The sequence below is a fragment of the Naegleria fowleri genome, assembly GCF_008403515.1.
Source record: "Naegleria fowleri strain ATCC 30894 chromosome Unknown tig36, whole genome shotgun sequence".
Lineage (NCBI taxonomy): Eukaryota > Heterolobosea > Eutetramitea > Acrasida > Naegleriidae > Naegleria > Naegleria fowleri.
The window spans coordinates 621,408-646,703 of record NW_025407968.1 but is presented as its reverse complement, the minus strand read 5'-3'; the positions used below and the strand labels follow the sequence as shown (position 1 = coordinate 646,703).

Sequence of the window (25,296 nt, the reverse complement as noted above, 5' to 3'; positions counted from 1 at the left end):
TGAGTAAAAAAGAAACAGGTTTATGGGCTTTTCAGAGGGCATACTCTCAATTTCTTCATTGCAGGTTTATTGTTTCTTCGTGAGCCTCAAAAATAATTCGGTTAGTGTGTAACGGTCCTTTGGCTTTGGTTTTGGCTCTGCTTTCAGGATTGGTTTTTCGATGGTTCCATCCACCTCTAGTTTCTCTTCCTTTTGTTGTCTTAATTTTTCCTCTATTCTTTTTCGAACTTGTCCCTGTATTGTCTTCTTGTCCTTATAATTGTACAAGAAGTCAAGACAAGCAGCAGCGCCTTGTACGGAAACGTCATTGCTAACCTCACCCAGTCTGCAATAGACATCTCTCAATTGGTGACACTGCATGGCCTTCTTGATATCATTCAACATCAAATAGGATTCTTCCGCATAAATAAAAGAACGTTTTCCTGGAATAATTCCATGTCGCAGAGCATCCTCGAAAAAGAACACACACCGCTCGTACGCTTGTTGTCGATAATTGTAAGTACATATGGTTTGATAGATCTCTCTTGTAAAGATGATACCTTCCTTCTTCATTTCTGCAATAGTCATGTCGAATAATTTTTGTGCTGGCATTAACTCTCTATTCTTCATACCTGAATCAGGATTCTCTTGAAACTTGTCATTGAGCTTGCTTTCGGCTAGTTCCTTGTAAAGCCAAAGTTGTAAATTGAAAAATCGACCATACTCATCGATACGAGTTGGTTTCTCTTTCATCAATAGTGTTGGATTACCGACTACTCCCTCGGGAGACAAGTTCAATTGGAACTGTTGTTCTCGACCGTTAGATCTTGGGAGGTCATACCTGTAAAAAAGGTCAACCAATTGTTTTGCGTGAAGGAGGTCATTGTTGATCAAATAAAACTCGAGTGCATCATTGACCATTCGGATGTATGTGGACACACATCGATAGTTGCTCAACCATTCTGGTCTCTTCATTTTGATTAATTTTTCTAGAGCGCTAAAGTCTTTGTTGTGAGCAAATGCCTCAAATGTAATTTTAAGTTTTAGCATTTCAAGCTGAAATAATTCTTGTAATAATTCGTTGCCTTCCTCACCATCGGCTGATTCTGTTGTGGTTTGTGGTTTTGGAAGTTGACCATTGTAATAAGTTTCTTTTGCCAGTTTTAATGGAACTTTTGTAGCTCTAAAAAATCCTTTTTCCAAGAGACTGTCCATTTTGTCCAATAAAGCTGGAATTGCATCCATTTTTCCCTTATTTGCATAACATAAAATTAGAGCTCTATAGGTGGCAGGTGAAACATCGACAGGCGGAATTTTCTCAAAAATTTTGTCAATGGTTTCCAGAGACATCTTTTTCGAAAAACGTAATTTCATTGCAATAACCTCAAGAAATTTTGTGTAAAATTGGCTACTTCTGGTAATTTCAGGATATTTTACAAAGTAAGACAGAATTGTGGAAAGAGCAAGCCTCCGTCTTGGTTTGAATTGTTTCTGTAAAAATTTTTCAAAAGTATACTTTGGACCATACAACGGAAGTTTTTCGTCGTTCTTTGCAACTTCTTCGTCATACTTTTTGATGGCTTGCATGAATTGTACGTTTTTTAGAATAGTTTCTTCCAAAAAGTTTTCTGGATCGATACTATTAGAGAGGCCTTGATTATTTTTTGTCGTAGTGTGTCCTTGTAAATTTGTGTTTCCAAATTTTTCTCGCAATCTATCGCGAACTGATTCTAATTGATGCCTAGCTTCACCAAGATTTGGGTTACTTTTTGAAGGATTAATCTTATCATCATGTTTCGATGGTTGATGCTTTCTTTGAACAATGGTAACAGTATCCAAAATGAAGTCTTTCAAATTAGAACTCAATGAAGGATCTCGTAGTACTTGAATTGGATTTGGTGCTGAATGATTGAGATTATTTGTATCAGTATTTTCATCATCACTTAATTTTAAATTGTTATTTTCGGAAGTTGTTGTGGAGATGGGCTTCTCAACATTTCCATTGCTTACTTCACTATCTGCTCGAAAGCAACAAGTATGAAAATTCCTAACTGATCCCGATGAATGATGATTGTATCTGTGCTGATGATGATGTTTATTCATCCATCCAAAGGCTCGTGTGGTCCTCACACTGAAGATGGTTCGCGAGAGGTGGGAGTGAGTTGTCGTCGTACAAGCCTTCATCACGATGCTGCTGGTGATTGTTGCTGTGGTTGTTGTTGTTGAAGGAGAAAAAGAGCAGCAAAAACGGAGAATCATTTTTTTTCCTAATCAAGACTTTTTTATGCGAGCTTTCTCGTCAGGTATAAACAATAATGTTAGTGGACTTGGAAGTTAAATAATTTTGTTTTAATGAAGGAGATGTACCAATAACAGAACATGGTAATATAAAAAAATAATTTATAGAAACAATATTTTTACAAATTGCCTGATTAGGCTCATTAGTGAAGTGTAAAAGAAATGTCAGAAAGAGAGTTCGGGTCGTCACGTCTCCACACAGGAGGTGCTTCTCCATGAAACCATCGTTCTTCATCATCTTTGGAATTCCAAAGACACAACTCTTTCGTATGTTTGAAAAATTTCTGCAAAGTGTCCAAAAACGAATCATTATCATTTCGAGCACACACGCCACATTTTTCATAAAAGACACATTCATTTGAACATTGAATTTTGAACAATGATGGTTTTGATTAAAATTCAAAGATGGTTTTTACACAACGATTAATCATTGTGAATTCTCTACTTACATTCAAACCTCTCTTCTTCGCTCGATTCATTTCCAAATCAAATTCTCTAATGAAATGTGCCACCTGTGAGTGTCCTGCTTTCAGTGCTGCTTTTTCTGGTGTCAAATACACACGTTGTCTCACCACTCCACAATAATACGAGACCATCACCACATCGTCACTGAAGAGACTTTCATGATGTGGAGAAGCACCTTTTTCGAGCAAAACACGAACAACAGGAAGATGACCTTTAAGGGCAGCAATAAATAAGGGAGTTCTTCTCTGTTGAGATTTTTCATAATATCAGGATCATCATTCCAAGTTTCATCATTTTCAAGCAAGATTTTAAATGTCATTCCAACATTTGAAACCAATTGCCAATCCAATTTCACATGATTTGCGTTAATTATAATAAAGATTTGTTCGTGTCAGAACGAAACCAATTCGAGACCACACATTAACATCTACTTACACCCGGAGGACTCTCACTATCGATTTGACATCCCATCTCAATGAGCCACTCCACCACATGAGGATATCCACTCGCACTCGCCACTGCCAGAATTTTCTTATTCCCATGAGGACACGTTGTATTCAAGAGTTCTCTCACCTTATGTTCACAATTGGAATAGAAAGAAAGAAGATGTGAGGAACAAGTTGAAGACGATGATGGACAAGACGGAGTTTGTTGAGAGGAATGATGATGAGTGACTACTCTCTGATGATGATGATGCGAATAATGTCGTTGTTGAAACGAATAATGATGATGATGATGATTGGGAGGAACATTCTCATCATAGGCTCGAACTTGAATACGCCACCACCACTCACACACATGGTCATGAAGAAACCGTTCCACTTGAGGAGAGAGAGAATGAGGAAATTCTCCCAACAAGTACTCTCTCAATACTTGAAGAATTTGAACAAATAATTCATGACTATATTTGGAGTAGACTTCTTTCAACGCACCATCCGTGGGAGAATGAAGCATACCTCGATGAGAGAGCTCATTCGGTGGAACATTCTGATGAAGGGTTGAGAAATTCAGAGATTCAAGAGGAGGTGTTGGAGTTTGTTCAATGACATTGACGATTGTTTGAGCGTATTCAGTGAGAGCCATTCCTCCACGTTGTTGTTGAGCATGATGATGATGATGATGGGAAAATCCAGCCAAAGTGGAAGTCATCATCACTGGAGGAGAGAAGGAGGCCATGATGGAGTGAATTTTATGTTTATTTGAAAAGTTTATAATTGAAAACTAAAGCAAAAGGCGCGGAGGTTACAATGTGTGTGCGGGAGGGAGAGATTTGACACAAATTGAAACCACAAAGGATGACGATGAAATAAAAGGAGCAGCAGTGAATTTTGGGTGTGTGCGTGGTGTGTGTAGTGTGTGTGCGTGATTCTCAACAAAAAGATACATTCCACAGAAAGAGAATGTGAATCCTTACTTGGAATTTTGAATCTCAACAATTGTTGAAGCAGGAGAGATATCCAACGAAGTCAATTTAAGGAAAATGGATGTCGTTAAGGTCATTGGACTATCCATCTTCAATGAAACACAACTTGAAGTTTGGAGATTTCAACGAGTTCGTTGAAAAGGGTCAACAATTGTAGTTGAAGCAACACTGATAATTTTACCAGTTTTCTCTTCTCTGTTAAAGTTGGGTATTACAAAAAAGTTTCACAAACAGTAAGGTACTTGCTGAGAATGGAATGTTGTCTCTTTACAGAGTCTGATTTGAAACGATTTAGTGACGATCCATTGGAATGATTTTGTTATATTTTCGATTAAGTGTCGTTATCCTCTTCATTGGAAAATTGTGCTAAAAGCATTTTCGCCATCATATCTTATGAACTACAAATAAACAGGTTGTTAATTATTAGTTTTCTGCTGCCCTTCGATTTTTGCCGACGTAGAAAAAACCAAATCCACCAGCTCCTAATTTATTGTGAAATTTACCAATAGATGTGATGATGACACCACATCATGGCAAAGTCTTTTCAAAAGTCCATCACCCAATACAGTACCGTAATTTCATCAGAAAAAAAATGACCCCACGATTATTTAAGGGTACACAGCTCGCCGTGATGGCCTTAATGCTTGTTCTGTTCCTCGTACAACTTCTTTTATCCTCGGTGGTGGTGGAGGCAGCCTCCTCTCAGAGAGGGTGTGTCTTGAATCGAGAAGGGGATTGTAGTGTCGTGTCGGATCGATCCTCTCTAGTGTTGTCATTTGATCCCAAGAATATGCCTCAGGTTTCTTCGAAGGAGGTATTGGATGTTAAGGGATGTGGAGCCATTCAGGGCTACTATGCTAATCCTCTCTGTAAAGAGAAATGGTACCGAAAGATGAAGTATCGAAAGGTTGTATTTCCAACCCAAGAGGTTGCTGCTTCTGCTGAACCCATTCCAGTACCAACTACCAAGTCAAGCACAGGATCGGACGCCTCAAGCACTTCATCAACACCATCCACAACTGCTACTACAAGTACGACTACTTCTACAAGTACCACTTCTAAGGACACCGCAACGGCATCATCAACCACTACTGCAACAGCTACCCCATCCTCAGGTGCAGATGCATCAGGACCAAGCCTTGTTGATGCTACTATCATCTCGACCAACTCGTTGAACAAAAAGTATTCTTCAGAGAAAGAAAAGACTGTAGGTACAGCTCCTCTCGTGACTTCTTTGAACTCAATTAAGAAGGGTAACAACACGATGAAACCTCTTTCAAAGATTGAAAAGTCCGGTTCCAGAACTCAACAACCATCAGCAAGCAGAGTTCCAAGCGTTACCTCTTTGACCTCTGCTTCAGTGAATCTTAAATCAAAGACAGCAACAAAGAATAGAGTAACAACCTCATCTTCTGTTTCCTCTTCCAGAAAGGCTGTAGGTGTTAATGGAAAACGTGCCTCATCAAGTGCTGCAACAACCAAATCAGTTGTGGGAACTAGAGCCTCCAAGACATTGACAGAAAAGAGCACCTCACAAGTGAACAAGAAGAATGTTGTTGTTTCACGAGCTTCACGAAAATCATCAAAGAGCTCAACTGGAATTTCTGCTACCTCCGCCTCAACTGTCAGCACACAATCAGCTCTATCATCAGTCAACGGCGTGTCTTCAAAGAAAGCTGTTGCATCTTCCAGTACCGTTTCTTCGTCTAAAAAATCCTCTCTTGTAGGTAAGTACAGGGCGAGAGTCAACCAAGGTGCTGATAAAAGTGTTACTAAACCAGTAGTGAAGAAGACAGTGACAACAACACCTTTGAAGAAGAGTACTGCCTCAGATATGAAGAAGTCCGTGACTAGAACTGGCACGCAATCAAGAAAATCAGCTTCATCATCAAGTGCAACATCTTCATCAGCAGTGACAACCCAATCATCAGTGTCGTCTAAATCGTCAAAGGCTACAGCAACAAAGAATAGTGGCGCCTCCTCAGCTGTGTCTCTTGATCAAAAAGTAATCAAACGTCCTGTTACCTCAAAATCATATGTGGTTGCTTCCAAGAATGCATCATCCTCAAATAGAGCAAGATCTTCCACAAAGAAGAACTCAACAAGTTTAGCTACAAGTTCTTCGGACAACACAACCAGCCAAAAGGTCCAAACTAAGAAATCCTCTGAAAGAGAATTGTCAAAGGCATCCACAAGAACCTCAGGTACAGCAGCCTCATCAATGCAAACCCAATCATCTTTGGCCTCAAAGACTTCAATCAAGGGTGTAGTTTCCACAAAGAAGACGTCAGCTGCTGAAGCAAGAACTGTCAAGTCCAGCACACCATCACAAAGTAGCACCGGTGTAACAACAAAGCGCCCACCAAGAGCACAGACCAACAGCTCCGCAGCCGTATCCTCTAGAAGCGCTCCAAAGGATTTGTCAAGAAGTAAAGCAACTAAAACCGTCAGTCAGATCACTAAGGCCACCACAAAAACCTCATCAAGCACTCCATCTAAAGCGTCTGCCACCAAAGGATCAAAACACCAACAAGCACCAAAAGCTGCAACAACTTCCTCATCCACTAACACTTCGTCGAACACAAGCCAAGTTTCATCCTCTCAAACATCAATCTCTGCTACTCCATCTCAAACACCAACCTCAGACGTCTCAACGCAATCCTTGAAGACAAACTTTTTGTCAAGCAATACTTTCAAGCCACTTTCTGTGGAGGCAATCAGTAATGTTCCAGCAACAGCTTCATCGGATCCAAGCTCACAGACAAGCAGTAGCTCTACCAGTGCTACCTCAACAAGTGCATCCACTCCAAGCGCTACTGAAGCAACTGCAACCACTACACCAGTAGAGAATAAGGATCTCACAAAACCAACGACAACTACAACAACAAGCGCTTCTGAATCTGTCGATACTGGATCCACACCATCTCCAAACGAAGCAACCAAGTCCCAAACAACTGAAAAGCCACGTTCAGTACAAACTGTCCCTGTCGTTGGTAGATTTTCTGGCAAATCCTCTCGATCTCAGAGAAGATCAAGCACCTCCGTAGGAACTCTCGATTTGAAGGATCTCCTGTCTCAAATTAAACGAGTGGACAAGAAGCCACGTCGTGGTCACGCCAAGAAGCGTTCAGCAAAGAAGTGCTCCAAGCCAACTTCAAATCCATCTCAAGTTTCCTCCACTCCAATGATTAACAACATTCAAAATATTCAACCTTCTCCAATGTACATGTATCCACTTCCTCAATATCCAGATCTTTCTCGTTACAATGATTATGAGAGATCTTCTATTCGATCGTTTTTGAGAGAGAGGTTCTTGGAATACTTGCAGAACAAAAATGCCAAGACAGAGAACCAGGAAGGTGTTGTTGAGCAAATCAAGAAACTCATTGCACAACTTCCACAACAGCAATCACAAGGTGCCCTCCCACTCCAATCATTGAACAATGTTCAAGGTCAAAACAAGGTATTGTCTCAAGCAGTCCAACGCATGGGTGTAGCTACTCGAAAGCTCAAGAAGGCTCAAGCAAAAGAAGATCGAGTCCTTAAGGCTGTAGAAAAGGCCAAGAAGGCTCTCAATCATGCCAAGAAAAACTCTGAGGAAAAGCAACGATTCCTCGAGAAGACCACCACTAAACAATCTGACCTTGTTGACAAGATGAAGGTTGAAAAGGATATTATTGTGAAACTTAATGATTATCTCAAGAAACAACAACAACAACAATAAACTAAGTTGAACTTACCTTGTAGGGTCCATTACATTAGCCACATTTTCATCAAGGAATACAAGAGGAAGCTTTGGCCAAATTATTCTTTCCTGAATTGCTTCAAACCACCTTTGATGCCACTGCTCCCATTCAAATCTCTGGCGATGCATGCACGATAAAGATTCAAAAAGTGCATTCTGATTTAAATTTAATAATTATGACCTACGCCTTATTTACAACATTGAGAAGAGGATGCCTGAGCAGATGTATTCGGCCTTTTGTGGTGTGACACATCGATTGAAACCTTACATGATCCCAAAGGTTCATCATTCACTTGTGGCAACGGCACATGATCATCCAAACGCATGCCATTGGTTGTAGGTGGTGGTACTTGCTTTCTTGTCTTGTAAATATTTTGAAGAAGCAAGGAAAATGCTTCTTCCACGTTAGTTGAATCGAGGGCAGAGGTCTCCATAAACATGACATTCTTCTTTTCTGCAAAATTTCTGCCTTCTTCTACTGTCACTTGTCTTTGATGCGACAAGTCACACTTATTTCCAATAATAATATGAATACAACCCTCTTCTCCTTGTTTACCAATTTCGGTAAACCATTTTTCTAAGTGGTCAAACGTCTCTCGGTTTGTAATATCATAAACAATCAATGCTCCATGTGAACCTCTGTTGTTGTTATTGTTGATCAATAATCAGGATCCCGTTATATTCAGTGTAATAAATTGAAGTGAAAAAAACATGTTGGATGCATTGGGACAGAGTCGAGGGTTGTGACATTTGGTGCACAATTAAAATATTTTAAAAAGCCAAGATGATTTCAATTAATCATTTAAAAAGCCAAGATGTAGTTCAAAAAGTCAACAAATGTTGAATGGTTCCAAAAGGCATTACATATCGTTTTGTTTGATGAAAAAATTTCCAATTTGTATTCACATTCACCATTATTAAACTCACTCAAAACCATCAATCAAACCTTTTCTTACTTACCTGTAATAAGCAGCAGAAACAGCTTGAAAACGTTCTTGGCCAGCTCTATAATTGCATTTTGAAATATTTCAATAAAATTGACATGCATTGATAATTTGTTTGGTGTCATTTAAAATTGTTGACAATTCATAGCAATGATCGAAATTAAAATATATTTTTGTGATATTTTCAATAATTCGGAAGATAAATATCGCGTCACTTACGTGTCCCAAATTTGGCCTCTTATTCGTGCTCCATCATACATAATAGCCTTTGCAGCAAATTCAACGCCAATGGTTGGCTTTGGTTGTAAATTGAAACTATTTTTCGTAAATCTTGTGATGAGATTACTTTTTCCAACACCTGAATCTCCAATCACAACCACTAATATTATTAGCGATCATGTCATTAACGTGTTGATTGTTCAAGATTCCATGATATGGAGTATAATAAATTACAGGAATGATGTGTCATAAACTACCATCGGTGATTCATCATTCTGCTTACCCTTATACAAAAAGTCACAATCCGACATGTTCCAATACCTATCAATGGATAATTTATTTTCAATACGAACGACGATTGGATCTCCACAGCAGCAGTGATGATGATGAAGCCGGCAATAACGGATGAAATATTTTTTTCTCGTGATGGGCCATTCCAAAAATGTTCGTGAGACCAAAAGAGTCAATTTATTAGCACTCGTCTTCGACACGACAAACAAACCAATCTTTGCTCACATGTCAACTAGTTGGCAGTAATGTTGAAGAAGGCACGAGATTCAGCCAAAATTCTGCTGTGTGGATGCTTGCTTCCACATTCACCTTCACAGGCAGCAACGAAAAATTCATACTTGCCTGGGAACCAGACCACTTGGTTTTGTTCGTCATCTTGAGCTTGAATTTGAACTTGGATATCGTAATTGCCTGGAGTGAAACCTTGTCCTTTCAATTCACCTCCAGCAATGTCAGCAGTGACTGGTCCGTCCACCTCAAAGTACAATTCTGACCAAAAAGATGATTCAATGGAATATCATAGATGTTTTGAGGTTCAATGAAGGATGCCATTGATGATGCAATGAATGATCATGAAACATCATTGATACCATGGTTGTGATAATGCAATGGATGATGAACAACAACAAGTAAATAATAGATCATGACAGAAAACATTTCACAAGTGTGTGAGGGAGGTCCAAATCCGAAATCATGAACGAAAGTACAATCCAAAATATCATATCGAATATACAAATGTCATTGTCGGTTTTCATGAAAATGAAATGAACATCAATATCATTGCACGTCAATTACATACCACCAGTACCAGTTTGATTGAAAACTCTCAATTGAGAGACAGCGTTGAAAGTAGTTCCCTTTGGTACAATGGCTGGCACAACACGAGTGTTAAAGAATTGAGCACAGACAGGAGCTTTACAATCACGAATTGGACACAAGCTCACCAATTGACATCCATAAATAGCATCCAAATCAGCATTCTCAATCAAGTTAATGAACTCGTTCACACCCAAATAATCACAAACGAGATTACATGCAACAACGGTCAAGGAACCAAAGTTCGACAAGTATTTGCAAATATCACCACATCCACCAATCACACCCACATTCAAGATAATATTCACCAAATTATTGATGGTTTGATCCAACAAGTTGATGCACAAATCACACAATTCATAGCTGTTCTTGGCCATCGCAAGGCGGGAAACGGCTGCTCCTGATGATGAGCCTTGTTGTTGTTGCTTGATGGTGAGCTTAACGAGTTTATGGAAGAGAGCAGGAGAGGTTCTCAAACGAGCCTTGAGCTCATGTTTGAGTTGATCGGCCATGGATGGTGTGCTGCCGGTCTGAATGCTCACGCCCATGACGAGCATGGTGGCGTAGAGAGAGAACAGGACGCTGAAGAGAGCGAGAGTGGAGAGTTTGATCAACATTGTGTTAAATTTTTTTGTGTAATGGAATCGAAAATCTCGTTTTGATTACAATCATCCATCATTTCATTACCAATGCAAGTGGCCTGTCGGGGTTATCTGGATTATTCGCACATGGTCATGAAATACTGCAATTTTTAATTGATTAGTGAAAGTTTATTCTTTGGGCAGAAATTTTCATTTTGAAACCTTAATGGTGTTTTTCACTTTTTGTGTAATCATTCTTGGTGGAATCATTCAATTCATTCGTTTGCATACAAGGAACGGGAAGGCCATTCCAGTTCCTACTGAGTTCAGAAAAATTGATCAAATTTCCAGTGTTCATGCATGTGTGAGTTTTAAACATCATTTATTATCGTCATGTGTACACATGTCACAATGCACGTTAGAACAAGATAGCAGAAAAATATGTACAACTACAAGAGAGGAGAAAAAGGAAAATCTCCAATAACCTTAAGGGTTATTGAGGGTGGGCCAAATTATGGCATGAAGTGTCAGTCGTGTTAACGAGTCGTACTCATCATTCATTCGAATTATTGTTGGTTTGGAGCGAGTCCAGAGGATGAGCCAACCATATTGTTTGTAGAGTTTCCTGGAACACCAACACCTCCTACCATAGCAGTGCTGCTTCCGACAACTCCACCTTGTTGCTCTTCAGCCTTCTTCTTGTCCAAAATCACCCAATCATATTCATAGTCCATGACAAACTTTTGGCGAACAAACAAGTCACGGAACAATTTTCTCAAGTATTGGTAATCAGGTTTGTCTTCAAATCCAAGAGAACGAGCATAGTTGAGATAGGTGGCAAATTCTGGTGGATAACCCTCGCACAAAGTCTTGATACCAGTACTGGTCTTCTTCTCACAAATTCTATTGTACTTTTCAAGTTTTGTTCTTGCTTTCAATCCTTGCCATGGCAATGATCCACGATTGAAATACATAAAGACGTATCCCAAAGATTCCAAATCGTCTCTTCTTGATTGTTCAATTCCTAAATGGTTATTTATACTGGCATAACGAGCTGTTCCAGTCAAATGCTTGTTGTCACGATAAGGAATATGAACGTGCTTAGAATCTCTGTACTTTTTGGCCAAACCGTAGTCAATGAGATAGACAATTTCTGACTTCTTTGGTGGTCCCATTAAAAAGTTATCAGGTTTGATATCACGATGAATAAAGTTCTTGGAGTGCAAATACTCGACACGTTTCAACATTTGGTCAGCAAGCATGAGTACGGTTTTCAAACTAAATTTACGGCCGCAACGATTGAATAATTCTTCGAGAGAGGTTCCGAGGAGATCCATGACCATCACATTGAAATCTCCTTCGATACCATACCATTTCACCTTTGGAATGCCCACGGCTTCCTCATCGAGATATTATGAAACGTCGAATATTGTATTTTTGTAGTGTATGTATTGTGATAATGATGGGTCCAGAACCACATACAATTGAATGATGAATAGGTTTCATGGCCGAATTCGGTAGTCCAAATTTCCATTAAACGGAGAAGAGTTTTCGTGATATAACAAATTGTAAAGTGGACCATTGGATGAGGATGTCGTTATGTATGTTTGGCAACATGATCATGATTCATGATTTAACGAAGTGGTTTGAAATGGTCCATATAATAATGGAATGAGAGGAAATATTGTTGTAGTTGTATAGTTCAAAGAGGCCGAGCAAAGTAAAAATCATTTCATCATTGTCGCAACACCAGATCATCATTGTATCAAATTAGAACCAGAACCAAACGCAATTTCAATGACGAGAGTCCATACAGACGACACATCACGATCATCAACAATAATTTTAAATATGAACATACAATGAATCAGGAAACAAAAACACAACGGGACAGGTGTTGGGCTCGTAATCAAAACAAAATTCAAAAAGCAACATACCCTTCTTTGAGAGATTCAAAAGTTTTAGTAAACGAGCTTCATAGAGAAGTTGTGGATGTTTGGCCTTTCGGTGCTCCAATTTAACGGCAACCTTCTCCAGAGTTTGCTTGTTGGTAGCAATGAAAATTTCACCAAAAGCACCGCTTCCAATCTTTTTACCTAGAACGTATTTCTCTCCAACTCTGTGCTCAATAGACATGATGAAAACTTTATAGGAAAATGATGTGAGTGATGATGTTTAAAGCACTTTCTTCACCCGACTATATGATGGATGATAAAATTTGTGTAGGAGGCTGATGACGAGATTTGATTCAGACCGATGCTGCGGAATCAATGAGAGAAAGCGTCTACAGCGATTAACGTATTTTTTGTAGGTTTTTTTGGGCGGCTCCTGCCATATTCCCAGTTCATGCGGTTTGACGATTATCAATTTAAATAAATTGAAATTTGGCATTACCTTCTTCAAATAATCAGAGAATGAGAGTGTTTCAAAGTCATGAACTAAACTTTTTGGAGAGAATTCATTATTAAATTGAAAAAGCAAAAGTTGAAAGAGAAAACCTCGAGTCAGTTTGTTTGAGATCGAAAAAAATGTCTTCACCTGAAGATGACTTCTTCAACCCGTCCTTGCTAAAGGACGGAGGCTTGGAGGGTTCTTTTGATGAGTTTGATGATCGTTTGGCACACAAATTATCAATTAGTGAATACGATGATGATAAGAATGATGAAACATTTGGCAATGATATTGATGTGGTTGATGAAGGATTTTTTGCTTCCTCTCATCATCAAGATTTATTATTTGGAAACAATAATAACCACCATCATCATCATCACCAGCATCAACAACTCCCAAAGCCTATCAATATTACAACTACGAACAACAGTGGCTCGCAAGAATCGTGGAAGCACAAGGGAATTGCCAACCCAAATAATACTTCTACGACTCCCTCCAACCAAACGAGCAGTGGTAGAGTGGGCTTTTTTAGCACTTCGACACCATCACCAACATCCATTCCGTTCGGACATTCACCTTCTTCACCTTCAAATTATATTCCTGGTGGAGGTAGTAGCGGTTTATCATTCGTTGGTACCTCACTCTCATCATCTTCAACGCACCACCATCCATCTGTTGGCCAACATACTGGTGCTTTTTCCAATATTGGAATCCCATCAGTGAGTCATCACTCGGCTTTTCCAACCGGTACTTCTCCAGGGATGCATTCGACATCCATCAGCAATGTCGGATTATTTGGTACTTCTGCTACAACAACTTCGACAACCACGGGTCATCATCGTCCACCTTCGACAAGTCCAACAGCCGCAACATCAGCTGGAATATTGCCAACAAGTATTTTTGGAGGAGGATCAACCAGTAGCAATAATGTACCCATTCATCATCACCATCATCATATTCGTCAAGGTAGTAGTGGCATTATTGTACCTCAACAATCTCCAAGAAATCAGCAAGTGGTTGGGGAAGATGCTTTTCTTGGCCCATTCTTCACCGGCAGTAGTAGTACTGGTAGTGGAGGCGGAGGCGTAGCAGTGCATCATCATCATCACCACACAAGCTCCACATCAAGTATTGGCTCCTCATCGGGAAAACAAACAAACTCTGGACTTCAGTTTATTAATGGATTAATCTCAGAAGAGGATGAAGACATTGAGAGCATTTCAAGTAGTAATAGATCAAATCCTCACATTTCAAGCGGTAATAGCTCTCCTTTTGGATTTCCTTTGGGAGAGAATTTCCTGCCAAACTCTCGAATTCCTCTCACCGGTGGCTTGGAACCTCTTGAAATTTTACCTCTGACTGTATGCCACAAACATCCAGAATTGGTAAAACCTCAACCTCAACAGCAAAGCACATCAACAACAGCAGCAACAACAACAAGTACTGGCTCCACAACAGCAGCAACTTCTGTTGATAACAAGACAACAAGCACCAATGCTACCGCCCAACAGCACACAACACCATCCTATCTATTGGTCAAGTACAACACATACAACACAGAGAATAAGGAAGATTGTTACAATGTTATCAACAAGACTGTCATTAATGAGGTGTTAAACAAAATTCCCTCTCCTCAAGAGCACAGATATCGATACAATCGTTACAATAACAGCAACAATAATAGATCTTCTGAGAAGCCGCATAGAATTATTCAATTTATGAGAATTGATGAAGTAGAGAGCATTATTCGTCAGCAAATGGTGGATCTTCAAGTCAACAACGGATATGAAGATGACTATTACTACTTTATCCACAATAACAAGACTGAGGAAAATAGTGACCTTGTTTTGAAACATTTATTGGAAGAAGAGGAAGCAAGAGAGAAAATTGCACAAACTAACATTAGCCAGAATACAACAACTCCTGTCACACGATTATTTGGAAGAATTCCCTCCCAAAATGTTAGAACTCCAAGAACCTGCTTTGACACCAATGTATTTCGTCAGGAACTCATTGAACAATATTTCAAATACAAGAGAATACCCTCAGAATTACGTACAAGATTAATCTACAATAATTCTATCCAATTGAGAACAAGCATTGAAAATGGGCTCACTCTTCTCATCGAAATTGAAGAATTCTTAACAGTTGCAAAACAAGCAGGAGGAAAGGACATTCCACCAAAACTTGCCGAGTCATTCAGACAAAATTGCCAAACGATTACTGCCTATCTCCAATATCAACAAGAGATTTGGAATATTCCAAAGGGCAAGAAATTTATTTACAAAGCTCTCAAACTTCTTCCAGAACCCTTTATCACTAAACTCATGATTGATATGATACCAATATTGAACCTAGAGTATCATACCAACTCAACATTATTAGAAGCAATGAATTTAGCATGCAAATCAATTATCAACATTGATGCCATTCCAATGATCCTCATGTCACTCATGCAAAATCCAATTGTTGCTATTGAATTCGTTACTACCTTGTTGAATAGAGCCACTACCATTCTCTCCACTAGCACCCAACAAAACATGATGTCTGTCCACAGTTGGTATCAATTTTTCGTGCAACACTTTATTCCATACTTTATGAGCTACTGTCCACACTTGATACAATCCTCTCCCGATGCTACCTACAACCTTCTTTCATTAATTTTAAAATTAATTCCAAAGAATTCTCCTCAATTCATGCAGCTACTGAGACATCTTGCCACCGACCTTAATTCTCAACACCCTCTAAGGACTCAATTACTCCAACAATATGCTCAACCACTCTTCCACAACCAATAATAAAACACATATATTAATCCTTTTCATCGCTTAGTGATGAGTTGCAATCAATAGGAATCATTGATCTATTGAAAAAATCCAACATTTTCATTCACTTGTAATCACTGTTGCAGAGGGTGAATGATTGGGGTTACAGAAATTGGATGTCTGTCGCGTCTGTGAGATCTTGTGCATTCTCGTTCTGTTGTTTCTTTGAGCATGAATCATCTTTCATTTCTAAATTGAGAGTGCAATTTACAAACGAGCGGCAATTCTCCAAGGCCATTTGGGTTGTTTCAAAAAGGTACAAAGTGACATCAACGCAAGGATATCGCACCTTAAACGACAAGGTTATTTTGTTTTTTCACTCCTCTTTTGTACACAACACTTTCAAACAGCAATATAGCCACACAATAGATCTAAAGATCTACCACAAAGACCAATTAAAAACACGCTACTAGTAATGATACTTTCAAAATTCACTTGCCATATTCTCAAAGGAGATCAAATTCAAAAGACTGCCAACAGCATGGAATTTTCCCTTGAATTGTTTTTTTTCGAGGTGGATTCATTGCCTCATCTCTTGGTCCGGACCAAATTTTTCACATTATAATAATCAGACTCCTCGAGTTCACGCTAGAGAGTCCGCAGCAAGAGACCGACTCTCTCGCTTGCTGTAATCCAACTTTGCATTTTAAAAAAAACGTTCAATGACCTACTCGGAATCTCACTCTTTCAAGATTTGAGAGATACGTTTTAAAATAACTACCAAGGCTTGCTGTGTGGGTGAGAATGAGAAAAGGGACGCAGCGTCGTGGTTGTATGTTGCTTGATGTAGGTTGTATCAAGCCAAGGATGTCTGCACCTGCAGCATTCGTGCTTAGCTCAATCTTAAAAAGTTGAGAGATGGCTAACCTCTCACTCCTTCTTCTTCTCATTTGGATTTACAACATGCAAACATTTTCCGCGATCATCACGAACACGATGCATGTTGTTTCCAAAGAACAAAGTTCGGTTTATCTCAGTTGGCCTACTATTTCTGATACGAACTTGTTGTAACAGTGCACGTTGTTCTCCACATGTAGATGATTTAGAGCCAATTCGTATTCCCAGTTCCGCTTGTTGTATACAATGGCCGAATCATCAACACCAAAGGCCGATGATGTGATGACACAATGAGTCTCACACATGCTTCATTCCACAGTCTGTGCTTTGATCATCATGGCAAACATTCGCGGTGGCAACTGAAAGCCTTGTAAGCCTATATGGCTAGAACCTTCACTTTCATGGTAAACTTGGTGTTTTGGTGCGATTCCATCTTGAGCTGTTTGCCTTGTTGTTGAGAGGCGTCATGAGCTCGAACTGAAAGATTTCTCGAATGAATTGAGACAATTGTTGCCATCCTCAATGATTTCAGAACACTCTCAGTTTGCAACAGGCCAAAACTCTCCAAGAATTCACACCGAACAAATGGAAAGGGGTGGATGCATAAACTTTTGCTCTCCCTGACGGCCAAATCGATCCTTGAAGTTTCTCTCTTGTTTTCGTTCATTTTCATTTGCAGCATGAATCAAAGCTGGAAATTCAACAACTACCTTCGCACAAGATCACACTCACAAGGCCACAAATAAACAATTTCACCTCTTGTTTACAAATAAAAATGTGAACAATGGGTAAATTCACCCTCACACCTGTCAACGATCACTCTCGCTCAATTTTCCTCATATGCCATATACACCAGAACGGAAATAAATCCACGCTCGTTATGTAGTTCTGTCCAACCTCTTCGGGTTGCATCCACAATTCAGAAATTGTTGTGGCTTTTTGTGCATTCCACTTCTTGTGGTGGGCTCAATAAAAGCGTGGTCCTTAACCTTGATTTCACACGTACTCTTTTTCAAAAGAATGTCAACAACACTTCTGTGGGTACCAACAACAACCACAAACTCAAACCGCAATAATTCTCATATCGCATCGACTGTTGACCACCGGGACCTTGAATGCATTCTTTCTGAAACCAGTAGTACCACTAGTCCCATCACCACAAGCACCATCACTACCACAAGCACTATCACGAGCAGCTCTCCAAATCTTATCAACCCTCAAACGGTAGTACTTTCAGACCTTTCCTTGCTTGCCTTTCCAGCTGTTGCCTCTTTCACAATGAATGAACACACTTCGTCGGCATCGTCGTCGTCGCATCTCTGCAGTCGTTCCACTGACAATCATGACCCCACCAACAACAACAAGGCGACCAGCAGTAATGGATGCGTCCTGATGACTTCTGCAAGTTCAGATCCAACGAAGAAGAGATTCAATGCTGCCTCCATCTTTAGTCAGAACTACGATGAGGAGGAATCGAAACAAAATGAATGCACCTTCTCTTGGGCGCCCAACCACAACAAGAACAACTCACTCTTGAATGGCCTGAATAATGTAGAGAGGTATTTCGACTCGACGACGAGGGCGACGCATCATGAAGAGGATATCTATGATGATCGCCAGCCACAGGTTGTATATGGCTCTATTCCACTCTGCTCTGAATCATCTTCTCACAGTCGTCCGTCTCATGGAATTCGTTCAACAACGAATAACCAGCAGCTGGTGATTGGTCAGGACCAACTGATTGGCTTGACTCAATACTTGGAGAGTGCTCTTCTCTCTCAACCTCTCCTGTTGTTGGGAGCAGGAGCAGGAGGACATGCAAGAACCAATGATAACATCCAAAGGAGTGGTGATTGTGGTGGTGGTGATGGTGATTCTACTACCACTATGACGACCTTATTGAATTCTTGGCTTGGAGAACAAGTAACACGTTCAGGGTCATCCTTCTCCTCTTCCTTGTTGGGTAACATTCAGGATCTTCCTATTGCTACTACTGCTTCCACAACATCCAACATGTTTACCAACCGATCTGCCCATGCAAACATGTTTGGATTGGCTGGCCATCATCCACACCAAGAACAACAACAACAACAACTTGTTGGCAATATGCAGAATCAACAACAACTCTTGATGATGCTTTCCTCTCTCTTACCCGATCATGTATTGTTGAATAGACTTTTCTCTAACTCAACCACATTGAATTCCAGCCAAAACAGTCATCATCCAATCATGACCAACAACACGAACGAACAACATCATCAGAAGAAGCAACCACAGCCGTCCACCCTGAGTCAACCCAACAACAAGACTTTAACCTTAATAACCACCGCTTGTACAACGAAACAACAACAAGGCAGGGCCACCTCTCCACCCACCCCAGAAGAAATCAATAGTGTGTGTGCCGATATTGATGAAGCCTTGAAGGATTGTCCATCCTCTTTGGGTTTAATTTGGTCGTCCAATTCAAAGCATCAAGCTAAGGTTCCATCCATAATAACGATGACAGGATCTTCGACACTCTCCCAATCATCTTCGTCCTCTTCTTCATCTCCTCCTTGCTCATCACCTCTTTTGGTTGGCTTAATGAATACAAGAAGCTCTGGATCTCCTCCACCTCTCGTGAATTTAAGCTCCTCCCTCAATGCAACCACAACAACCTCTTGCTCTTCGACTGTTCGTACCTCTCCATCATCACCATCATCCTCACCATTGAGAGTGGAGAACCAAACTACTTTGTCAAAAACTGATGGATCTACCAAGACAAAGAAGCAAAAGAAGCAAGGTGTCAAGAGAAAGAGCAAGGCTGATCGAGAAGTGGATGATGAAGATCCCGCAGTAGATCATCACCACGAAGAAGATGATTCCTCAAGCAAGAAAAAGAAGAAGAAAAAGACATCATGTACTCTAAAAACAACAACAACAACAAAACGAAACACTTCGAAGAAAGGTCAAGCTGCCTCAAGTGCTTCGTCACCCACAACAGGTGGTGCATCAACATCTGCTGCTTCTCCTCTCACTACCAATGGCCCAACAGAATGTGTATCATTCTCCATGCCAATGATTATTCAAGAGAATATCATGATGACCACCATCGCATCGAACGCCCATGTACAACCACATCCACCTCGTACGACAGACCGAAGAAGAAAATACAGAGTGAGATTTGGGCCAAACATGTTTGATGAGATTAATTGCAAATCAAGTGCTACCTCTTCTAGAAAATATTACAGAATTGAAAGGAAGGAATAAGGAGGTAAGAGAGTGATTGGGCAAGAAATGTTACTCACACCACTATGTATCTTCAACAACAGATAATTTACAAATTGTTCACTAGAGCTAGACCACTAGGTTTTTATCATTTACAGACAAAAAATAATAAAAACACCAAAAACAATTTAAATTTCTTGTAATCATTGAGAAAAAGTTTGTAATGTTCAATAATCCTGAAAGTTTGCATGAGTTGTTCTGTTTGTTTACATGATCATGACCCCTTAATAGAATTATTTCAATAAAAGAAAAGAAAGGATTTTCACATTTAGAAAAAAAATGAACATTTCGGAGAAGAACTCACCCGCAAGCAGGATGACCATCAAAAAACACCTAGTGTTGATGGGACCTCCCGGAGCAGGTAATGATTGTTTGAATTTGTTTTGAATTCGTTTTAAATTTGTGTTGAATTTTTATGGAAAATAAATTGCATTCCGATCATGAAAAATCTCACTGATGAATGGATTTGAAAAAACAAAATTATTTTCAATAGGAAAAACAACCACAAGGTACGTCTTTTCACAACACTGATTTTTTCAACTATTAATGGTAATCATTGTACGATTATTTGTAATTTTTTTTCTACTCTTTTTTTTTGTGACCTAAATTACAGTAAAAAATTAGGCCAAATTTTAGGAATGAGAGTTTTCGATATTGACGATGACTTGCTCGAAGTTGTGTGGCAAATGCCAGTCTCTCAAAAACTTGCTCTCGAAGGTGAAGAAGGATTTATTAAAGCCGAAGGAGAAGCTTGTGAAAATTTACGAATGGAAAATGAAAACCCAACAATTATATCATTAAGCGGAAGTGTTCCACTCTATCGACCTGCGATTGAAAACATTCGAAAACAAGGAGTAGCGATCTATTTAGATGTTCCTTCAACAATCATTGAAAAACGATTGCATGAAATGAAAGTAGATCGAATTGTTGGAATGAAGCCCGGTCAAACACTTGCCGATTTATTGGAATATCGAAAAACATTTTACGAGCAATATTACGATGTACGAGTGACATGTTCATCCATGAATGGACACTCAGTGGAAACAGTCGATCAAGTTGTCTCAAGAATCATACAGGCTTTCAATTTTTATCGAAATGTGAATGGTGAACAAGAATATGTCAGTACTAGAGGAGAAGGAAAAGATCATCATGGAAAGTCATTGTGTGAAATTATTAGCAGAGGTCTCGCCAGTGATGGTGGATTGTATGTTCCAAAAGTATTTCCCTCATCTCGATCTTCTTCGCTCAACGAATTGCGTGCCATGAAAGAGCTACAAAGTTACGAGCAAGTGGCATTGAGAGTATTAGAAAAATTTCCAATGTCCGTGTCAATAGAAAGACAAGAGAACGAACAATGGTCGCCGTCATTAACGATCACACCTCAAGAATTGAAACAACTCTTGCATGAGGCCTATGGAAAAAATTGTAACAAATTTAATGTTGAAGAAATTGTGAAATTGACACCACTACACAAAAACCAAACAGACACCACTGGACAATTTTCAAATCAATTTTTAGTGGAATTGTTTCATGGACCTACTGCTTCCTTCAAAGATTTAGCTTTACAATTTGTTCCAAAATTATTCACACATGCCAATACTTTGAAATCCTTATTTTCACAACAACAAGAAGAAAATTCCTTCCATTCACATCCAAATGTCTCCAACATTACCACCAACAAGAAGACTGTTATTTTAACAGCAACGAGCGGAGACACTGGATCGAGTGCCATTGAAGGATACAAACATGAAAAAAACATTTCCATGGTTGTCTTGTATCCGAAAGGAGGAGTGAGTCCACTTCAAGAATTACAAATGTTGCAAGCACAAAACGACCATGTCATGGTTTTGGGTGTGGATGGAGATTTTGACAAGTGTCAGCGAATGGTTAAGGAAATTTTCTCAAATACACCATTGAACCAAGGATTGAAAGAAAAATATGGAGCTACTTTGGCAAGTGCAAATTCAATGAATTGGGCACGACTCATGCCACAAATTGTGTACTATGTTTATTCGTATTTACAATTGGAAAGGAAAGGAGTTATTCAATTGGGTGATGAAATCGACCTTGTTGTGCCTTCAGGAAATTTTGGAAATTTATTGAGCGCTGTCTATGCATGGAAAATGGGTTTCATTTACGTGAGAAGATTTATTTGTGCTTCGAATGAGAATTGTGTCTTGACTCAATTTCTAAATACTGGAGTGTATGATTTAAGAGGGAGGATTCTACAGAAAACAACATCACCTTCATTGATATTTTGAAATCGAGTAATATTGAACGATTACTCTATTTACTGAGTGATGAAAATTCAGAGTTGGTTTCTCGTTACATGCAACAACTCGAATGTGAACATTATTTTCAAGTCGAGGAACCTCAACTCTTGGAACAATTGAAAGCAAAATTTGTGGCTGCATTCGCCACTCAGAAACAAGTGTCAGAGACCATTGCTCTCACTTGGCGACAGAGTCAACAACTCATGGATACACACACTGCAGTGGCCAAATATGTTGGAAATTTATTTCATGATGATGGTTGCAAAGATCAACAACAAATTCCACCCATGCTCATCATGAGTACAGCTCATTGGTCTAAATTTCCGACGCCTGTTCTTGAGGCACTTGTTTCTTATTATCATGAGGATGATGACGTTCGTCGTGGTCATGCGGTCGAAAATGTTCCACTTGATTTGGAACGAGTCTTTGGTGAAATTGAGAAAAGAACTGCTGTTGATGATAATATTGCTCACATTCATCCATCGATCAAGTCGTTGTTGAATCATCATCATGATGGCTCATGGATATCACCATTGTGTCAGCATTCATATGAAATCGTCGAAGGTCTTTTCAAAGTACTTGGACTTCAATAAAAGTATTGTCACTTAATAATATATGGAGTTGGACAAACTCAGTTCAAGTATCCATGTGTGAGAGGTTCAGAAATTGGTTGAGAGTTGAAAAACATCAAAAGCATGAGTCAACGCACTCGAAATTAACAGCCTTGGTTGATGGATTGGCTCATTCAACCCGAGTTGTCGAGTGTGTCGTTCGCAATGACACTTTTTGAATGTCTTGAGACTCCACAAAAGAGGAGAATAAACATTCCAAGAAAAGATGAGCAACAGCTCTGAATTTCGTTCATTTCGACAATTTTGATCCACATGTGTGTTGTTGCATGGTGATGCATTTCCCGAGTCCATGATTAGGTTACATATTCGCATCATTACAAGTAAAACCAAAGTGTGAATTTAGAAAAGAGATTCTTGGAAGTGGAGAGGAAGTTTTGTTCAGTTTTGTAATGTAACGTTGTGGTCATTTCCAAAACTGGTTTGTTTCCGGGCTGATCGAAACCAAATTCTGTGGAAAGAACAAAATCATCGAAATTTGAACTTGGTCCATTCCTTGTTCAATTTAATTTACAAATTTTACTCATTCGGCAGAAGATTACAAAATTGTTCAATTTTCACACAAATACAACCATTACCCAAAAAAGAACTAGTCCAAAAAATGTGAATGGATTTTTATCGTTTTCATAAAAATCTTTTCATTGCTCACAACAGAAAAGAATTACTAAACAATGATTCACAAATCCAAAAACAGAAAAAATTAATTTCCATTCGAGCCAACAGCAAGAAATAATGAATATGGACGTGAATCTCACCATTTTGCTCGAGGACCCGAACGAGTCAAATGTCAAATCGTTAAGATGTCATGATTCTACAACTCACACAAACTAGTAAAAAATGTTAAAATTAAGCATTATCAACTTTGTTCCCAATCCACCACTACCTCCACTACTACCATCACTGAATTCAACCACTGAATTGACTTCACCTGTTCCCTCCTTGAAGAGAGAAAAAACAATGTCCAATCTGTCCAATCTGTCCAATCTGTCGTCCTCGTCCTCCTCCTCCACTACAACCAACAAGTCCTCGTCTCGTCCCACCATGGTGACGTTCTCAACGGATATCACAATGCCACCAACCACTCAAAACCATTTCATGTCGTCGTCCTCTTCGTCGTCCTTATCCTCAACCTCACAACGTCGATCGAAGAGTACTACTACGACTACAACCAGTAGTACTAACAATTTATTTGACGGTTCGAGTGATCTTTCTCATCTCTTTAACTTGAAAAGACCTTTCAAAATTCGAATTTCGAAGAATTCGAAAGGTTCCATAGGTCTCTCTCTCAGTGAACAACAAGCGCTTTTGCATTATGGGTTTATGGTCATGCAACCACCACCATCTCAACCATCATCTCAACCAACTCCACCAAAACAACGACATTCACAGAATCCTACTACCACTTCCAATTTGAATGTTTCTTCAAGAACAACACTCAGAAAGAGCAAAATACAAAAACCTAGTTCCATTCAATTACTTGGAAAATCGAAATCGAAATGTACGAGAGCGACTGTTTCGTCCATGTGTCCTCCCAACATGATGATGAAGCAATCACAACAACACACACAACAATATGTATTCCATCACTTGCAAAATGTTGGTGTCGGGTCTCAACATTGCCCAAATCAAACAGTCACCAGTCACTTTCCAAATATAGTTTCGACAAATACAAACATGGAACTGTCCAACAAAAACGAACAATTTATCCCGAATTTCTCTCAATTCTGCGCCACAACTCCAACAATGTCTCAGGAAGAAGAGACTCGTGTGGACAACAGCTCTCATTGTCATCCTTCCTCCTCTCAAGAACTCAGAGTGAAGACCTCAACAATAATTCCAAACATCACCACCACAACAAGACCAACCAAGAAAGGAAGAACTTCCATCTCAATTCGTGAGTTATTGAACTAATGAGTTGTTGAACGAGTAATAAACGAATGAGTCTTAATGACTGTACATGAAAGAAATTATCAATCTCTAATGATGATAAGAGACACAGCATGAAACATGTATACACAACCACTCAACTGGTTGTTGACATGTTTTCATTGATCAATATAAAACAATTTGTTCCTAAACTGTCGGCCCACATCGCCAAAAGGATCTGCCCATTCGAGATGCATTTCATCCACATTTGTCATGTAACCACCTCAGGAATGTCTCGAAACAAAGTTGCAACACACCCAAAACCAACAAAACCCATTTCCAAAAATGTCCCTATCGACCTCATGTTTGAATTGTGAATTAGGGAAATTGTCGGCGACAATAAAATTCAGGATCCTCGAACACAACTCCAAACCAAAAAAATTCCAA

The 25,296-nt window shown here is 39.4% G+C and overlaps 10 protein-coding genes across 10 annotated transcripts; 5 read left to right on the top strand and 5 right to left on the bottom strand.

The window, feature by feature from the left end:
- Nucleotides 1–66: 66 nt before the first annotated feature.
- On the bottom strand, nt 67–2,082 carry FDP41_004280 (uncharacterized protein; the record flags this gene model as incomplete). The annotated part of the gene is made up of 1 exon (XM_044707678.1): nt 67–2,082. The coding sequence occupies one exon, from the start codon at nt 2,080–2,082 to the stop codon at nt 67–69; it is 2,016 nt and encodes a 671-aa protein (XP_044561698.1).
- A 338-nt stretch (nt 2,083–2,420) lies between these two features.
- On the bottom strand, nt 2,421–3,918 carry FDP41_004279 (uncharacterized protein; the record flags this gene model as incomplete). Its single annotated transcript, XM_044707676.1, has 3 exons — nt 2,421–2,561; nt 2,727–2,987; nt 3,178–3,918. 3 exons carry the CDS (start codon nt 3,916–3,918, stop codon nt 2,421–2,423), a joined length of 1,143 nt encoding a protein of 380 aa, XP_044561697.1.
- An 839-nt stretch (nt 3,919–4,757) lies between these two features.
- Nucleotides 4,758–7,889, top strand: FDP41_004278 (uncharacterized protein; the record flags this gene model as incomplete). The annotated part of the gene is made up of 1 exon (XM_044707675.1): nt 4,758–7,889. One exon carries the CDS (start codon nt 4,758–4,760, stop codon nt 7,887–7,889), a length of 3,132 nt encoding a protein of 1,043 aa, XP_044561696.1.
- Nucleotides 7,890–8,098: 209 nt separating this feature from the next.
- On the bottom strand, nt 8,099–9,384 carry FDP41_004277 (uncharacterized protein; the record flags this gene model as incomplete). The annotated part of the gene is made up of 4 exons (XM_044707674.1): nt 8,099–8,549; nt 8,871–8,915; nt 9,074–9,233; nt 9,357–9,384. 4 exons carry the CDS (start codon nt 9,382–9,384, stop codon nt 8,099–8,101), a joined length of 684 nt encoding a protein of 227 aa, XP_044561695.1.
- Nucleotides 9,385–9,596: 212 nt separating this feature from the next.
- On the bottom strand, nt 9,597–10,797 carry FDP41_004276 (uncharacterized protein; the record flags this gene model as incomplete). The annotated part of the gene is made up of 2 exons (XM_044707673.1): nt 9,597–9,853; nt 10,164–10,797. 2 exons carry the CDS (start codon nt 10,795–10,797, stop codon nt 9,597–9,599), a joined length of 891 nt encoding a protein of 296 aa, XP_044561694.1.
- Nucleotides 10,798–11,327: 530 nt separating this feature from the next.
- On the bottom strand, nt 11,328–12,897 carry FDP41_004275 (uncharacterized protein; the record flags this gene model as incomplete). Its single annotated transcript, XM_044707672.1, has 2 exons — nt 11,328–12,157; nt 12,699–12,897. The coding sequence occupies 2 exons, from the start codon at nt 12,895–12,897 to the stop codon at nt 11,328–11,330; spliced, it is 1,029 nt and encodes a 342-aa protein (XP_044561693.1).
- Nucleotides 12,898–13,289: 392 nt separating this feature from the next.
- Nucleotides 13,290–15,950, top strand: FDP41_004274 (uncharacterized protein; the record flags this gene model as incomplete). The annotated part of the gene is made up of 1 exon (XM_044707671.1): nt 13,290–15,950. The coding sequence occupies one exon, from the start codon at nt 13,290–13,292 to the stop codon at nt 15,948–15,950; it is 2,661 nt and encodes an 886-aa protein (XP_044561692.1).
- A 1,884-nt stretch (nt 15,951–17,834) lies between these two features.
- Nucleotides 17,835–20,063, top strand: FDP41_004273 (uncharacterized protein; the record flags this gene model as incomplete). The annotated part of the gene is made up of 1 exon (XM_044707670.1): nt 17,835–20,063. One exon carries the CDS (start codon nt 17,835–17,837, stop codon nt 20,061–20,063), a length of 2,229 nt encoding a protein of 742 aa, XP_044561691.1.
- A 297-nt stretch (nt 20,064–20,360) lies between these two features.
- Nucleotides 20,361–22,947, top strand: FDP41_004272 (uncharacterized protein; the record flags this gene model as incomplete). The annotated part of the gene is made up of 4 exons (XM_044707669.1): nt 20,361–20,442; nt 20,575–20,590; nt 20,695–22,219; nt 22,297–22,947. 4 exons carry the CDS (start codon nt 20,361–20,363, stop codon nt 22,945–22,947), a joined length of 2,274 nt encoding a protein of 757 aa, XP_044561690.1.
- An 873-nt stretch (nt 22,948–23,820) lies between these two features.
- Nucleotides 23,821–24,894, top strand: FDP41_004271 (uncharacterized protein; the record flags this gene model as incomplete). The annotated part of the gene is made up of 1 exon (XM_044707668.1): nt 23,821–24,894. The coding sequence occupies one exon, from the start codon at nt 23,821–23,823 to the stop codon at nt 24,892–24,894; it is 1,074 nt and encodes a 357-aa protein (XP_044561689.1).
- Nucleotides 24,895–25,296: the final 402 nt, after the last annotated feature.